Source organism: Natrix helvetica (assembly GCF_964273705.1).
Source record: "Natrix helvetica genome assembly, chromosome: 5".
In the NCBI taxonomy this organism is placed as follows: domain Eukaryota; kingdom Metazoa; phylum Chordata; class Lepidosauria; order Squamata; family Natricidae; genus Natrix; species Natrix helvetica.
Window position 1 is genome coordinate 74,387,280 of NC_138551.1, and position 18,063 is coordinate 74,405,342.

At 39.3% G+C, this 18,063-nt stretch overlaps 1 protein-coding gene across 1 annotated transcript in view; it reads left to right on the forward strand.

Annotated features, from left to right (window-relative positions):
• Positions 1–18,063, forward strand: part of KNDC1 (kinase non-catalytic C-lobe domain containing 1) — a 91,193-nt gene that overhangs the window by 47,277 nt on the left and 25,853 nt on the right. The window contains exons 10-19 of the mRNA XM_081955335.1: positions 824–982; positions 1,256–1,333; positions 4,844–4,919; positions 5,093–5,255; positions 5,986–6,890; positions 7,250–7,394; positions 11,167–11,246; positions 12,015–12,349; positions 15,157–15,250; positions 15,347–15,444. Of these exons, the coding sequence (XP_081811461.1) occupies positions 824–982; positions 1,256–1,333; positions 4,844–4,919; positions 5,093–5,255; positions 5,986–6,890; positions 7,250–7,394; positions 11,167–11,246; positions 12,015–12,349; positions 15,157–15,250; positions 15,347–15,444 (2,133 nt within the window). The remainder of the gene's footprint in view (positions 1–823; positions 983–1,255; positions 1,334–4,843; positions 4,920–5,092; positions 5,256–5,985; positions 6,891–7,249; positions 7,395–11,166; positions 11,247–12,014; positions 12,350–15,156; positions 15,251–15,346; positions 15,445–18,063) is intronic.

Genomic DNA, 18,063 nt, shown 5'->3' on the forward strand with positions numbered 1-18,063 from the left:
ACAATCACACTTGCATGAGTCTGTGTAGTCACTCTCAATCCAGAAGTCTTATTTTACCTGTGGAATTAATTTGTGGACTACTTGGTGAGGCTGACATTTACATGATTTGATCTTTATCCCATTTTTGCCATTTTTTTACTTGATGTACACAGGATTGTTCAGATGTCTTGGGATTAATCATTGGATATCAAACATCCATATATTCCTCCAGTAATTGGAGAGCTTATCAAGTATTGATAAGGCTGAGTTTCATGTAAAGAGCTTCCTTAATGTCAAGCCCTGAAAGGCAAGAATGCAATTTTCAACTTTATTCCATATTACAATCCTTGAATGATTTATTTGGAGATCAACTCATTAATATGTGTTTATGACTTGGTTGGGTGATGAAGGAAAGCCCATTATTCCATCCTTAGATATCCTTAGAATAGACTTGTTTACTTGATCTGAATCCAAAGGTGCTTTTCGAAAGGCACAAAAGACTTTGTTTTTCCTTGAAGACGTTTCGCTTCTCATTTAAGAAGAGTCTTTGATGTGCTTCTTGGATGAGAAGCAAAACATCTTCAAGGAAAAACAAGAGTCCAGTTGCTTCCTGTTGCCTTTTGAAAAAGCATCCTTGGGACATCGATGACCTAGATGACTGAGAATCTCCATAGATACTTGATCTGAACCTTGCAATTCATCTGTTGGACAGTTATGGTTTTAACAAACACCCCAGTTTGATGTTGATTTGGATGTTCAACCATGTGCATTCAAGAACAAGGAGAACATAAAGTGAGGCCTTCTAGGTGACTAAGCTGCCTTTTCACTGTGCCATTTCCCACAGGCCTGTATTTACGGTATGGCTGCAATTTTGTGGAGAGCAGCAAGAAGCAATTTTCCACCTGATCACAAATTGGTGTTGCCAGGGAAACTGAAACATTTTCTTCTGAGCATGGCAAGAAGCAAGCCAGAAGACCGGCCTTCTTTAGCAGATGCAATCAAGGTGAATTAAATTCAGCCACTTAATTTTCATTTTTATTTCCCTAAACCATCTTAAGGAGCAAATAAAATTTTCTATTGGGTTGTAATCCATCCAATTTGTGTGGGTTGCCCTAATGGCTGTTTTCAACACACTTTCATGGGATTTTATTAATTTTGAGCAACTTTGACTTAATTGTAATAAAGTTTCTCCATACATTCAAATTATTTCAAAAATGCCTAGATTTTTTTAAATACCCACCTCCTTCTCTTAGTGTCTATACTTTCACATTTCTAGATTTGTCGTAGTTATCTCCTTGAACAAAATATCAGCAGCAGGATGATTCTAGAAGTTTTAGCAAAAGTGGCATTTCAGGTACGTATTTTTGGTGGAGTGTGTATGTGTCTCCATTTTATTCCAGTAAAGTTCAGACTATTCAGACTAAAATTAACTTTTCCTCATCTATTCTTTTAATCTCATTTCAGTTCAGTACCACAGTTTTAATACTCCATATGCAAGTTTTGTTTAAATAAACCACAGAATAATTAAACTGTTTTCAAGACTTATTTTTAAAAAGTCTTCTTATAAACCATAATTATAGAACCCATTCACATTTTCACTACCTTATCTTAACAATGATTCCAAATTAACAGAATCCAAATACTATAAAAACAATAACATCGCATGTTTGTGTTGTGAAATACCTAAACTCTATTTGGACTTTAGAGTACAACTCAGTAATGATCATTACTCCAACAGGTATAATATTGTAATTACAATAAAATGCCATAAATAGCATTACAGCTTCAGGTCAGATGTTAGAATTGAAGGTCATTTGACCATTGAGTTGAATTGAATCAGATATTTGAATTGACTTGGAAAAAATCCGCAGATTTCTGTGCATGCAAATATACATTTTATTTCACTGTAACTTTGATAGATTTGATTCAACTTTTCAAACTGCATTATCACACTGCATATTCAGATCATATTGAATGTTCAAATCAAATCACAAGTTAGATCTTGCCTGATTTGCATGCTCATAGTAAATTGAGCCTTTCCTTATCATTCTTGCTCGTATGTTATTCTAGGCCAATGAATGAGTAAGAAATATATAGCATCTTGTGAGACAGTTTATATATTCTAAACTTTTTATAATCTGGCTTTTCTCAGAGAGTCCAAAGAAGTATATGAGGTATATCCCTTAATTTCATTTCCTCACGAAAAAATCTGTGGGAGAGAATGGGTGAAAAATTTGAGAACCATACTTCAAACATGCCAACATTTTAATCATTAGCAGAAACTGTATACTCAGAGCATATATTTGGAATTCAATAACTTCAGGTGTCTCCAGTAGGAAAGAATGGCATTCATTACAATCAGAAATGCACAGAAGGATCTGTCTTGTTTAAGGAAAATACTCTAATGCAGGGATGTCCAATCTTCATAACAGATGGCTGGGGAATTCTGGGAGTTGAAGTCCACAAGTCTTAAAGTTGCCAAGGTTGAACACCCCTGCTTCAATGGCTTGTATCTTTCCTGTTAAAATTACATCCTTCATAAACATGGCAATATTGTGGTGTGAGAGGAGGGACTTGGTGAACAAATCCAACCCTCCCTCCCCCTATTTTGCTGTTGCTATGGAACCAGAACTGGAGCAGGAGAGAATATGAATATATACAAGTACGTCAATGGTGAAATCTAATTTTCTTCCCTACCAGTTCTGTGGGAGTCGCTTGATGGGGATGGTGGTCATGTGACTAGGTGGGCATGGCTAGGTAGTAATGTGATGGTGTGTGTGTAAAAAAACAGAAACTCACTTTAGCAATGTCCTGCTGGAGCAGGGGATTGGACTAGATGACCTCTAGGTCCCTTCTAGCCCTGGATTGCTGTGCTTTTTCAAGGTATTCTTTGAAGCTGCATCTAGTGCCAAGTTTATGGTCCTATTTCCCTCCGTTCCTCCCTCCCTCCCTCTCTCTTCCTTACTTCCTTCCCTCCCTCCCTTTTTTCCTCCCACCCCTCTTTCTTTCTTTCTTTCTTTCTTTCTCAGCCACCAAACCCTCCTGTTTTTGGCCTACCAGGCTTCATGGAAGCCTCCTCGGAACAAAAAAGGACCCCAAATGCTAAAAAAAAGTTTTAAAAAGTCCCTACCATTGTGCAGCATAGCTGATTGTTGGAACTTTTTTTACTTTGTTAAGCATTTTTTTACTACTGGTTCAGGCAAACAGTAGCATTTTTTACTACCAGTTCGGGCAAACTGGCCCGAAACAGTAGCATTTCACCCCTGATATACATATACATGCAGTGGCTAAGACGCTGAGCTTGTTGATCAGAATGGTCGGCAGTTTGAATCCCTAGTGCCGTGTAACTGAGTGAGCTCCCGTAACTTGTCCCAGCTTCTGCCAACCTAGCAGTTCGAAAGCATGTAAAAATGCAAGTAGAAAAATAGGAACCACCTTTGGTGGGAAGGAAACAACGTTCCGTGCACCTTCAGCATTTAGTCATGCCGGCCAAATGACCATGGAGACATCTTTGGACAGTGCTGTCTCTTCGGCTTTGAAACAGACCTCTAGAGTCAGGAACCACTAGCATATATGTGCGAGGGGAATCTTTACATTTATATGTGTTGTAAAATTTGAAACACTAAAAATAGAGATGCAAAACATGCAACCACAATTCAGCTTTGAATCAAAAGTTTATTTTTTCATGGTTAGTTCAAACATGAAAAATGCCAGAGATTTGCATTAGTACTTCAGTAAAATTGTACTTTTAGTTTCGAGTTGCAGCACGGGTCAGAGATAGCAGCTATGTCAGTGAGCAACAGCTACCATCGATGGCATTGACATGATCACAAGCCTTCATTTTTATACCCTTTTCTCACCTCCATTGTTCCCTTGGAATATTACCAGAGTTAACTTCCTCTTTTTGCAGGGCCCTTCTTTTTACCGTACTTCAATGTGCCCAGCTGAGATTTCCTGCCCCCTGCCTTTTCACTTCCTCGTTTACTTGATGTTCCAGACAGTCTCCACATACTCCCGGTGTACATTTGAAGTTCTCAGACACCTGTACCTTTCAGTTCTTCATTTTCCACCATCTCATACATTTGAAGTTCTCAGACACCTGTACCTTTCAGTTCTTCATTTTCCACCATCTCTGTTCTAAATATATCCACATCAAGTACAGACTTTGCACAAATCAGCACATTTGGAAATATTAGTCTGGTACATTTTGCAATTATTTTAGTTTAAAACTTTGGTTCAGTAAGGCCTGCAAGCTCACTCCTAGGCCTATTGCTTGCAACTTTTCAATGAATATCCCCCCCTCCCCCCCCGTGTGTGTGTGTGTGTGTGTATTTCCTTTCTTCCATCCTTCCTTCTTTTGATAGTTTTATGGTGACCTTGGACCTTTTCAAAGGCCCTCTGGACTGCCAATTTATTCAAGCACCAGAAAATAAGTATTCCAGTAACCTAACATTTCTTGTTCCTATAACCTGATTTTTCTTTTCCCTCTGCTTTGGGAAAAACTAACTTAACTTCATTATTTTTTATATGCATTGGGATCTTTGAGGTGAAAGAGGTTAAAAGCAGGCTATACAAAAATCTAGATAATAGACAGAGAAGCTTCAACTATCATTCACAATAGGAAAACCATTCTAAATAGCTTAGATTTAGAACTGGCATTTAGCTCCAGGACTTCCTTCTATCTTTTATTCTTCTGACTTCCTTGAAATTGGAAGTATAAAGAATTTAGGCCCTTAGGCAGAGAAGAGGAAACATTTCTATTTCTCTTGGTGTTGGGAGGGTGCCGACGATTGTGTGTGCACGTATGCTGAAAACAGTATTTCTAAGACTTTTCTTTTCTCATCCTTCATTATTCTGCTGATAGGACTTCAGAGAAGTGGATTCTTTTAATGTTAGCTGGCCTTTTCAAAAAGAAAGTTGCTCAGGAAATACTAACTTAGGTGAGTATTTTATTCTAAATACCTTGCTGTTCCTGATTCCTTTTTAATAAGAAAAAACTAAGTAATGTACCCAAACATGTTAGAGACCTTTTTTGTGTGTGTGTGGTCAACTGTTTTCACTTTTCTTTGAACAGCGGGCATCTATCTCTTGTTAATTGTGTCCCCACTTTCAGGATTTTTGCCTATGAGCAATGAAAGTAAACTGATAGCGGTAAAAGGACCGGTTCCTTGCCAGTCACCTTTAAACAGAGAAAGGATCACATTACCAAATGCCTTCACTTCTTCAGCAACTCATTTTAAGCCTATTGTTCTGCATCAGAATATAAACCATAAAATGTAAGTCTGGTTGTGTGTTCTCCAGGCAATGATTAATTCCATGGCATCCAATATATACAGTATTATGGTATGTATTATGATCTTTTGCACTGGGATGAAGCTAATCACATCATAAAGATCTTCTGATTTTTGCAGAGAGAAACAAATTTAAATTCCTCCCGAGTCTGTTCCTTTATTCCTTTTTTTTTTTTTTTTAAAATCAACAGAGAAATTTGGATGTTTTCAGTGCTGTCTTTAATTTGCCACAATTGAGTCTGGTTAATCTTAATGACAGTTCTTTTCAAACAAATCCGCTTCAAATCATGGTAAAAGAATATAAGTTTACAAAATAAAATAAAATTCATTTAACGCATTATGCTGCCATGTATTATATGTAAATCAGATCATTTAGAATGCTGTGCATTACATTCTTTAATCATATTTTTCTTAACAGCAAAAAAGAAAAAAGCAACATATAGCGGGGAAAAAAAGTAAACACCAGTTTTCGGCAAAAATGTTGTACAGCATGTGCCTTCATTACCCATAAACCACTACTGTTTTGTTTCACCACTACTGATTTTTCACACTGATAAGCTTTCAGCTCTTGAAGTTGCTTTAGCAATAATTACTACCATTAATAGATGGACAATTGGTATGAAAAATCACATTGATGTAACTGTCCCAAGACCTTGTAGAATAAAGCAGCCACTTTAGCAAAGTAAATCTTACAAACCATCTTCTTACTTTCCAGAGATGCGATTGCAACTCCCGTGGTAGACTGTGAAACCATGACAAGAATAGCATCTGTGAGTAGCAGAAATCCAATACCTTCAAGTAATGACAATGAAAACAAGACAGAGGAAACTTCGAATTTGTCTATTACTTGTACAATGCCTGGTACTCTGGAGCAGAATGAAGAAGAACAGAAAATGCTACAACAGAAGGATTCCGAAGAGCAATCTCCAAGCAATAGTAGTTCCCCTGACCCTAACTTACCACTTTCTGACTCTTTATATGTGTCTCAAGAGAAATGCATTTTGGAAACATCCCCCTCGGCTAATCCCAACTCTACCGTCCCATCTAGTATGACTTTTGTAAACAATTTTCTTTTAAAACAGGACCCAGAGACAAGGGTGTTGACCCTCGTACCCGTGCAGATAGCGGTATCAGAACAAATACCCAATAAACCTCTCCGTTCAAAAGCAACTTACAGCTGTTGCCCAAGTTTACACCTGCTCCTTTCAGAACCTGCAATGACCTATGATGCTAACAGAGCCTTGCCAACAAATTCATCCTTAAGTAATGTGATTAAAGATCAATTTGGTGAAGTACAAAATAAACGTTGGGACATCAAAGCCAAGATGGGCGATTTAACACCAATGACAATTAATAAAGAGACACAAACCAAGTGCTATGAAAGTAATCCAAGTCTTGTATCCTGTAAGGAACCCAACACAGATACAGAGAAGAGGTTCCTTTTCTCAAATCACACACAGGATCCCTCGCTCGATCAAAATCCTACTGGTTCTCTCTTCCTAAAAACTTCTCAGCAGAATAAAGTAACGCAGAATGTTGCCTTGGAGAGCATTGTGCAACTTATCCAACAAGAGTTTGCATTTGATAAATCTCAAGACATTACTGAAGCCCTGGCTATAGGTAGGCTTTAATATTTTCATAACAGCCTGCAAATATTAAAAAAAGAAAGCAAAATAAGACATGTCAATAAAAGTGGTTGTAATTTAGACAGGATTCTTTTTTACAGTTATCAGATGGGTACTTCCAAAAATTTTGCTATGTCTTTTTAGTATGCAAGTCGCATATATAGGATAAAAATGTTGACCTCTGCTGTTATTGTTTGACTTACTGTTGTTTGCATTGTCTTCCTAAGAAAATAGAACTTTTTTTTTTATTTTCAACTAACACTGGAAAGAAATGGGAGTGAGGGGGTGGGGGAGAAATAAACCCTAATAATCTAACCATTTTTTTGCATAACCCATTATTTTTTTTTAAATCAGGTAAATATATTTTCACTTTAAAGGATCTCCAATACAATACGTTCTGTAATGCAGTTTCTGAGAAATTTTGTGAACTTTACTGGGAAGAAAAATTGCTAGCAAATCTTTATGGTGCAGCGAACGGTAGAATTCCTGTCCCTGAAAGGCAAGTGACGTTTTCATTTTACCTTTTAACACCAATTTTGCTTTTGCTTACCTTACTGTTTCGTTTGTCATTTTAACTCCTCCACCATTCCCCGCACCCATCTAACCAAGTGGATTTTTGAATATACATCGTATTTCCCCAAAAATAAGGGGAAGGGCTTATTTTAGCGCATGCGCTCAAAAGCCCGATTGGGCTTATTATTTGGGGAGGTCTTACTTTCAGGGAACAGGGTATACTGGCTACTGTTTTCATTGGCAGTTCAGAATGGACATTGGACGAACGTCCAGTTGCAATCTGGCGTGTTCCATTCTTCTGAATTCCTACACTTTTCACAACCTTGTCAGTACCACAATCCCTGAATACCAGCCCATTGTTTAATCTTTGTGATTAAAAAAAGGGGGAACAAATACTTGAGAAAGTCAGTGAGAAGACATGTACTGTGGCATTTAAGAATTGTGTAGGAGCCTAAATTGATAGGCACATCTGTATAGGCATAAACATGAATACACAGACGTGAACATAAAGAGACTCGGGAGAGACTATAAAACACTCACTTGTGAGTGCAAACTGCTTTGCAATCAAACTGGAATCTCTTTTGTTCCAGCTATGCAGTATGTTCTCTGGAGACTAGTTAGATACAAATATATTAACTCCAAAACTTCATTGAGCACATAATAAAGTTGTCTGGCTTTTTAATTTCAGCATTAAGTGCAAGACAGACTCAAACCATATGGCTGGGTTGTTTTTTTTTTTATAACAGCTTATATCACAAACGCCTAGGTTTTTTTGGCAGTGTTTCTCATGACTAATTTGGTGACAAAGAACATCCTTGCATGTTCTCTGATTAAGTTGCCAAATGGTTCATTAGCATATACACCAAATATTGTTTACATACAGGGCAACTTTAGAGACAGAAAAGACGGGAAGAGTTAAATTGTTTGTTTCTATATATAAAAAAATGGCTGTGTGTATGTGTGTGTATGTTCCAGCTTAACTCTGGAATGCCTCAAGCAATTTCAACCAAACTTGATACACAGATGACCTACTCTCTGGAAAAAAATGTTGTGGGGGTAGGACACCCCTAAAACCACTCCGGGTATGTGTTCTGTTAAGATACAGCCTGTTTTGCTTTAAAATGGCTTCTACTGTACTGCTTTAAAATGGCTTCTACTGTGCAGTGCAGTGGAGTTGCCATGATAAGGTAAGGGGAAGATTATGAGTTTTCCCCTCTGGTAAGGGGAAAATCCAACATTAGAAATTACATTTGGCCTGGACATTTTCCCCCTATAAATAAATGCCGGGTTATTGGCTAGGTACATACATTGTTTATCAAAAGGTCAGGATAGAATACTAGAGGGGTGGCTTTCAATCAATCAATTTAACATTGGTTTCTTTTTTTTTATATTGTCCAAGTTTTATTGGTTTTAAAAGTTTTACAGGAAAAAAGGGGGTTAAAAGGTTATGGAACATTTTGACAGCTACATCATGCGGGGGGGGGGAGAAGCCCCCCCCAGGTCTCGCAACTTTTACCAAAAAAAGGTAGAAAATTATGAACATTTATATAGATATTAGCAGTTTTAAGTTTAACACAACATCTTCAATATGTTTCAATCGTTTTGCTTTTTATCATTTCCATAAAGGTACATTATAACAACAATTGCAATGATGTTTCAATTCACTTTTGTGATCTGAGTCTTCTTGTTGTCGCTCCCTCCCCCCCCCCCCCCCCCCCCGTCCACTGGCAGAGCCTCCGCCCTCCCTGCTTTGTTTCTTGTGTAGCCTCCCCCATATCTCCTAAGAGGGCACTTGTGTTTTTTAATGAAAGCCTCTGCTTCCTCAACTGTGTTGATTCTAATTCTACTGCCCTTAACATTGATTTCTATGCTGAAGAATTGTTGGTGTTGAAGATCAATATGTGTGACATGGTTGTTGTTAGGTCAGATGGGCTCATTTTCCCCTCCAGGAAGATAGAGAATATTTCAGAATACCACTAATCTTCCTCTGTTTCCCCATTTTTCTCTACCCTTGTAAGGACAACTAGACGTTTCCCCCATATTTTATTTTACCTTGTCATTGAGATTCCTCACCTCAAGAATATACCTGAGTAATACCTGCATTTTTTACAAAATTATTTAAACCTCAAGATAAAGTTTCTAAAAGCCAAACACAAAACAATGGTTTTTATTTTAAAACCAACATTTTCAAAGCAATGAAGGAAGAATAAAACAGGAAGATTAAGACAGTAAAAAAACATGTACAGACTTACAAGTAGTCACTTAGCAACTGTTTGAAGTTTCAACTTACCTGGAAAAGGGGACTTACAACCTAGATCTGAAATTCTCTCTCACACACAATCACACTTTGGGCACTTGGCAACATGGCACATTAACAACTATTTGCAGAATCCTACAGTCAGTGACCACATTTTATGATGGCTTTGCTGAAAACCAACACTTCTGCTTTTGGTCAAAGCAATGGTGGTATTTGTTTAATGATCGTTGCAAACTAAAACATAAGATAGGTTTTATAACCATTATGAGTTACAACTGTAATGGGCAGGCTTCATTATGGTCATAATTTGAGGGCTATCTGTAAATAAATGGAAGGGTTGGGCAGTGATAGGTAATTTCCGGTATATGTCTCAGCTATATACTTATAATGGAACGAGACTTTGCTTATAGGTTTGCTAGAAATAATGCAGCATTTGATGCACACATTAAAAGGGTAAAGGTTCCCCTCGCACATATGTGCTAGTTGTTCCAGACTCTAGGGGGCCGGGAATTTCAAGTTAAAGGGCCAGTGCTGTCCGAAGATGACTCTGTGGTCAGGTGGCCGGCATGACTAAATGCTGTAAGTGCATGGAATGCTGCTACCTCCCCACCAAAGGTGGTTCCTATTTTTCTACTTGCATTTTTATATGCTTTTGAACTGCTAGGTTGGCAGAAGCTGGGACAAGTAACGGGAGCTCACTCAGTTACATGGCACTAGGGATTTGAACCGCCAAACTGCTGACCTTTCTGATCGACAAGCTCAGCATCTTAGCCACTGAGCCACTGCGTCTCTGATGCACACATTACAAAGCTTATATACTTCCTCAGACCTCTTTCCACCATATGTTATTAATGTCCAAAATGACTTTCTGAATGCTGCTGACTTCTATTTTCATTTAGGACATTTTTGTTGCAATTGTGCTCTGACAAGAAAGTAAGGGGAGACTTCAAAAAATACAAACGCTGAATGACTGGGAATTTCTTTGGCGCAATCATTTGGGAGTAGCAAGTGTAGCGCAAAAGACAAACTCATTTTTCTTTGGATGACTCCTACCTTCCCAAATATAGAGAAGAAAGTAGCTAGATCAGGGAGCAGATAAATATTTGAAAGCCTGGATCAACATAAAGATAGGCTGGGGTATGTTTTTTTTTTCTTTAATAGCCTTGTAGTAAAGGTGCCTGGAGAAAACAGGTGGCAAAATTGGCCACATGCATTTAAAGTTTTATCATTCACAGCTTGATGAGATTCTACCTGTTTAATGTTTTATCTGAGCCTTGGCTAGCCACCGTATGAGAGTTGTTCCACTGGAGAAAGTCCCATGTATTTTGAATGTCTAAAGGCTTTGAAGCTTTTCCATTTTTGACTGAAATGCACTCATACAGTACACCTGGTGGAAGATGCAAATACTTTAACTAATCTTTGAAGTTTTCCATCTCCCAAAGTACTTCATTTATGAATATGTATTCAGATGTTCATCTCTTGCACTCTCCCTCATTTTCAGAATTAATGAACCACAATATTTGAGCAAGACTTTCCAAAGCGAACCAAATACCTTTCTGAGTGGCAGTGAGGAAGCAAAAGGTATGAAACAGTTAGTGGGCATGCCTTACATTCAATCATACTAATATCTAAAAACCTGCAGCAGTTAAGCTGTGAAGTAATAACCTTTATGTCCTACTAGATACAAGGAGAAGCAGCAGCAATGGGGATTTTCAAATAAAGATTTATATCCTTGGAAAACTGGCTCAGAAGTGAGACTGCTGGAGAAGGTTGTGCTAATGTTATTACTGGGTTGTACACAGCAACCAGATTTAAGATTTAGCTTTCCTTTAGTTGAAGGGCCATTTATCTCAGGTCATTTAAATTCATGATGCTTCTAATGTTTCTCTTCATGAGATGAAAGAGTCTAATATATAGTAATCCTGACATTGATATGGTTTGACCTAAAACAGTAAAGTATTAGATATATTGGTCAGAATAATGTTCAATTATGGATCTGCTCAGCTATTCAGATTAACAGTTGAGGTTCTTATGAAGATACCTCTGTTGCCAAACATTTGACTATCTGGAATGTATGGGCAAGTAGAGTCTGTCTTCACACAACTCAAGCAGACAGAAGAAAAGCTATAATACTCCTTATATTTGTGGTCATGGGAAGAATGCTGATCTTTAAATATGGACTTGGCCTATAAAGATGTTAATTTGCTAATGCTATTAAACATAGCAAATATTATTCATAAATCTTCTCAGGACAATCAGCTTGAAAACAAACAACCACTAGAGTAACAAAACTAATGTAAGGTATTACAGTGTCCTTTCTTTGCTTTTTAATTTTCCATACAAACGCAGATCATGTTGCTGGTATGGATTCAGAGGAGAAGGAAGTTGAATCACAAACTCTCCTAGTTGAAATACAGAGAGAGAGAGAATGTTTGCAGACTGAAAAATGTTGCAGCGGGCCAAGTGTTACAGAAACAGAACAAAAGCAAGAAGAAATTCTAGAAAGGATGGAAGAAGATATGTGCTCCAGCTCTTCCTCTCCTTCTGAATTGCCTGGATTTTGTCCTGGTTGGAGCAGTGCATTCTATGGTTCAGAATGGTTCAGTCTAGATGTACACAATTATTTTAGAAAACTTGGAAAACAAAAAGCTCATGGAACTCAAAATATTGATGCTAAAAAAATGGTAAGTCATCCTGTTTCCTCAAAACTGAAAAAAAAAAACCCTATGTGTTCACTTTGGATAGAATGTAATATAGAGCAATGCATTAGAGGGAGTCATGGTTGTGGATTTTGGATGCATTCTATAAGTTAGCCCATTTCCCTTGGTTCAGAAATTGTTGCCATATGAATGCACTGTTTTGTCCAGTTAAAGAAAAAGAGTTTTAGTAGTATACGGATAAAACCAGTTCGTTTGCCTTCTAGTGTTCTTATCAGATAAATTACCCTTGTAACCCTCAAGAATCTCTACCTTCAGGAAGATGTTTGTTAGGCAGGCAAGAGATGGATTTTATTTCAACATATTATAAACCCATGTTGAACTGTATTTAAGGTTTTTTCCTAACACAAAGAGAAACTGTTTGGATTATTTGATTCCTATTATTACTTTTACTAAATATTTTTCAATATGCAGTTAAACCTCCTCCTCCCCCTACCCCCAATAACTTCAAAATTACTGAAATAGGAACTATAATCCCGATGGATTTATTGTCTATTGCAATAAATTGGTGATCCCAAAAGAAACTGTGTATTCGCCATCTCTGTTGAATATTTAAAAGGGATTGGAAGTATTGCCTTATTTATATTCATATTGTTTTCACATGTAAATCTTTGTTGCAGTGGTGTAAATGTACTTTTGATTAGGGCTGTGTAAATCAAGTAAATCAGATTCAAATCACCAGTTTGATTTGTCACCTTGAATTGATTTGGGATTTTGAAATGATTTGGTTCAGAAATTCCAATTAAATTGTCAAATCAGGTAGATTTTATTCATATTTCTGTAAAGGATAAAACATCTTCTGTTCATGCACAGGAGTACTCAAACATTTCTAATCCACTGAGAAGCATTCTGAATTTATTTTCAATTTAGAAAACAGATTTGATTTAGAGGTTCCCTTGAACTGATTGAATTGGCTCTCCCAATCAAATATTTACAAAGCCCTAGGCAAGAATGATTTTACGAACATCAGTAGGGCTGGTTAATATTTATACAGAATATAAATTCATTCTTAAGGAACTCTCAGAATTTTTATTAAGCTTTTAGTTTTCAAAGAGGAAAAAAAAGATAATAACTAATATTGTACTTTAGGCAAAAGGCACTCAGGAAAACAAGAAGTAAAGTAAAAAAATTTATATGAGCAACCAGTTTGTATATCGCATAATAGAAAACTGGGGTATAAATGATTTTAATAACACAAGATGTTGAGCCATGTGACCAGCACCTGATTGTCTCTCAGTATCTTTATACTTATTTTTATTTACTTGCTGATTTTTCTGTCAGAGCAGTCAAAGCATCAGACAGTTTTTCAGTATTCTGAAGGTGGATGAGTAACTGAAATGTTAAATTATCTTGATGAAGAAACATTAACATATTAATATTTTGTTTACTCGTGTATTTTTTAAGTATTTCACATAAAATGCAGAGATAGGCTAAAATAAATCTGACTTACCAGCTTAACTATGTTACTTCAGACAGAATGGTCAGAGCTTATATGAAACTGTTGAGATAAGTACAGTATGGCTTCTTATATTTTCTGTATTCCCTTTCACGTGTTGCATTGGATATGATCTAGAACAGGCGTGTCCAATCCACAGCTCACAGGCCACACACAGTCCTGGACAGCTAGTAATGTGATACCACAAGATCATAAACATTTAACATTATTATGTATGTATGTATGTATGTATGTATGTATGTATGTATGTATCAGCGACGTGCAGCTAGGTGAGGCAGGGGAGGCACAGCCTCACCACTGTCATCATGAAAAGAAAAAAAAATGTAAAAGGAAAAAAGGTGAGAGCTGAGGTCAGGCTGAGCTAGTTGCTGCCTCACCGTGGATGACTTTGCTTAACTGTTTAAAAAAGCCTCTAAAAAGCGCCGTCTACTATGAGGCAGGAGAACTGCATGCCTCATCTAGTCTGACTTTAGGCGTTTTATGATCACTCAAGCAGAGTTAAACAAGGGTTAAAAGCCTAAAAATTCCTGACATAGGCGAGGCACACAGTTCTCCTGCCACATAGTAGAGGGCGCAAAGGAGAAAAACAAATACTGTTGCTTTAAATCAGAACTGAGCATGCCTGGCTGTGGAATTCTGGGAGTTGAAGTCCACAAGTCTAAAAAAATTTGAAACCCACCACTGTGTCAGTGCCTCACCAGCCATAAACCTCACCGCACATCACTGGTATGTACACACGTACGTATGTATGTATGTATAAGCTATATTTTATATGTGACCCAAGACAATTCCTCTTCAGCGCAGTCCAGGCAAACCAAAAGGTCGGTCTAAAGGTTGCTGAAAAAAGAATAGGGAGGATCACATCTTTACCTGCAACAAATCATAAATGATATCCAGGTTCAGGTGTCATAGAGAAGATTGTCTAGGAACTGGGAAGATCTAATATGAAGCACAGCAATAGCAATAGCACTTAGACTTGCATACTGCTTCACAGTGCTTTACAGCCCTCTCTAAACAGTTCACAGAGTCAGTATATTTCCCCCAACAATCTGGGTCCTCATTTTACCGACCTTGGAAGGATGAAAGGATGAATGAACCTTGAGCCTTGTCAGGATTGAACTCTAGGTTGTGGGCAGAGTTTGCTTACAATACTGTATACTAACCACTCTAACCACTATTCTAGCCACCACAGCAAGAAGCACTATTAAATATCCTGATGAGCGTGCTCTTAGATTGGTTTTTATGCTACTCAGCTTCCCTTATGAGAAGTCCGCAGAGAAATGGCACCATTTTCATTTTGTTCTGCCTCTTCCACCAGGAACTTGACCAGCTGATAATGATTGAGGCAAAAAATTACAGAAAGAGCATAACCTTCTACCAGCGGCTGTTGTATAAAGAGAGAAGCAGCAAAGGTATATTTGGGAAATGAAATGTTAACAACTGTCTTGTAGCAATTGTTCACCTGTGCTGATGCAACCTGGTCCTGATTACACTTTTCAAATCTTGAGGTGGAGAAATAAAAGCTTTGTTGCCAAAGCTGGAGAGACAGATAGAAGAAATGAAATCAAAGACACGGTTTCTTGAGCTTGTGAAGAAGTATCTCCAGGTAACTATGTGAGTTTTCAAAAATTGGGTGTGGACGTCTATTACTGTATCAGGGAATGCCCAGACTCCCATGCATTGACACCCTGTTAAGGTGACAACTGCAGTTGTCCAAAATAATTGCTCTAATTAGCTAAAGCTGCAACGTTGGAGTCTTTCTCATCTACGCTATTTCAAACAGGCCATTCAAACAGGCCACATACTAATGAAAGTCATTATGTAGTGCAGGTGGTATTTTTGGAACGCTGTTTGTATTTCCTGATGCCATCCATTGTTTTCTGTGGGAAGCAGTATTCATTCAGTAAAAAATATTCAAATTTGGAATACAAGGAAAAATAAATAAAACCCCTTTCACAATCCTATTAAGCTAATGACTAATTTGTGTTCTGCTGGATATATCCCTATCCATTTTAAAAACACTTATCTTTCGAACCCCACTTTGATTTCTGGTTTTGGGGCACACACAAAAATGGACTTTGGATGGCTATTGCCAGGCAGTTTAGTTCCCTTTTTAGAATGGGAGATGCGTTGCTTCCCCTTTGAAGCATTGATGGCCTTCCTGGGTTATCTGTCACAGCAATGGAGAATCTCTGGCTCATTAGGAGGTGTGGATTCTTATCTCCCTAACCAGCCAATCAATGGTTATGGATAGTGACAATGCAACTTTAGCAACTTTAAAGAAACCAAACATTTCTGCCATTATTTATTTATTTTCTTTATTTATTCTTCGCATTTCTAAACCGCCCCCTCTCCCAAAAAGGGACTCGGGGCGGTGTACAGTCCACAACAGATAAAATACAAATATAAATAGAACTATAAATATACGTATATATGTGGAGGAGGTTAAAATTAAGAGTACTGTACAGAAGAATAAATATAAGGCTAAAAGCCCTAAAAACAATTAAAACTAAAGCAATTACCCTTAAAATAACCAGATGAGAGTATACTACCAGGAGTTCGTAGATGTAACATTTATAATTATGCCAGGCCAGCTAATCGGAACAGGTGAGTCTTCAATTTTTGTCGGAAGGAGCGGAAGTCCAAGGTGGTTCTAATGTCGGGGGGGAGGTCATTCCAGAGGGTTGGGCCCATCACAGAGAAGGCTCTACTCCTTGGCGCCGCCCGCTGGCATTGCCTAGTGGACGGCACCTGGAGAAGGCCCTCCCTGCGAGAGCGGATTGGCCGCAGGGATGTATGTGGGAGGATGCGATCCTGCAAGTAACTAGGTCCTGAGCCATGGAGCGCTTTAAAGATAGTAATCAGGACCTTGAAACGCACCCAAAAAACCACAGGTAGCCAGTGCAGCTCGCGCAGGAGCGGTGTTACGTGGGAGTATCTAGACCTCCCCATGATAAAACCCGCGCGGCCACGTTCTGGACTAGCTGCAGTCTCCGGGCGCGTCCCAAGGGAAGCCCCATGTAGAGAGCATTATAGTAGTCTAGGCGAGACGTCACCAGCGCATGAGTGACTGTGCGTAGGGCATCCCGGTCCAGTAGGGGGCACAATTGGTGCACCAGGCGAACCTGGTGGAACGCCCCCCTTGCCACGGCTGCCACATGGTCATCCATTGACAGCCGGGCATCTAGGAGGACGCCCAAATTGCGCGCCCGTTCCACAGGGGGCAGTAGCTCGTCCCCTATGGCCAGCGATGGAATCAGCTGGCTGAACCGAGGTGCCGGAAGTCACAGCCACTCAGTCTTGGAGGGGTTGAGTTTGAGTCTGTTGTCCCCCATCCAGACCCCGACGGCTTCCAAACACTGGGACATCACTGCGACAGCCTCGTTGGGGTGGTTTGGGGTTGAAATGTACAGCTGCGTGTCATCAGCGTACAGATGGTATTCAACCCCAAAACCACGGATGATCTCGCCCAGCGGCTTCACATATGCATTGAACAGAAGGGGCGAGAGGACCGACCCCTGCGGCACCCCACAAGAGTGACCTCGGGGTCGATCTCTGCCCCCCTGTCAACACATATTGCATCCGGCCGGAGAGGTAAGAGTCGAACCACCGTAACACGGTGCCCCCGACTCCCATCCCCTCCAGCCGGCGCAGAAGGATACCATGGTCGATGTGAAGATCTCTGTCTCTGTAGATCCCGACCACCTAGGTTGCGGGGGTTGGTACAAACAACCAGGCGTAGCCAGCAGCCACGGTCTCCCAACCGACCTTGTGATCTTCTCTTGTCCTCGCATCCCCCCCTCCCCGCGACCGTTGTAATAAAACAACCCTCTACTGGAATAGTTTGTTCCCTCTCCCCCCCCACTCCGCTCACTTCCCTCCTGGACTCACCTGTTCGTGTGGCACTGGCTTCCCTCCTGGCCTGGTTATCCCCCCCTCCCTTCCCAGAACCCCCTAAAAACAGTATAAAACATTTTGCTAAAAAGCCCCTCAGCTTCCTCTTCTTCCACCTCTCGGGGTTCACGAACCCGTCATCAAGGCTGGCCCTTGAGAGAGCCAAGGGCCATACCTGCGAGAGAGGGGCCTCCCGCAGGCGAAGCAGGTCTGTCCTCGAGTAAATTGGTAGGTTGTTGACCATCCCGATAGGGTAGGGGTGCAGATGATATAAAAGTTAATAGTTAAAAACCAGTGGGCTAGAGTCTCAATGGAGGGCGGAGGGTTTTTC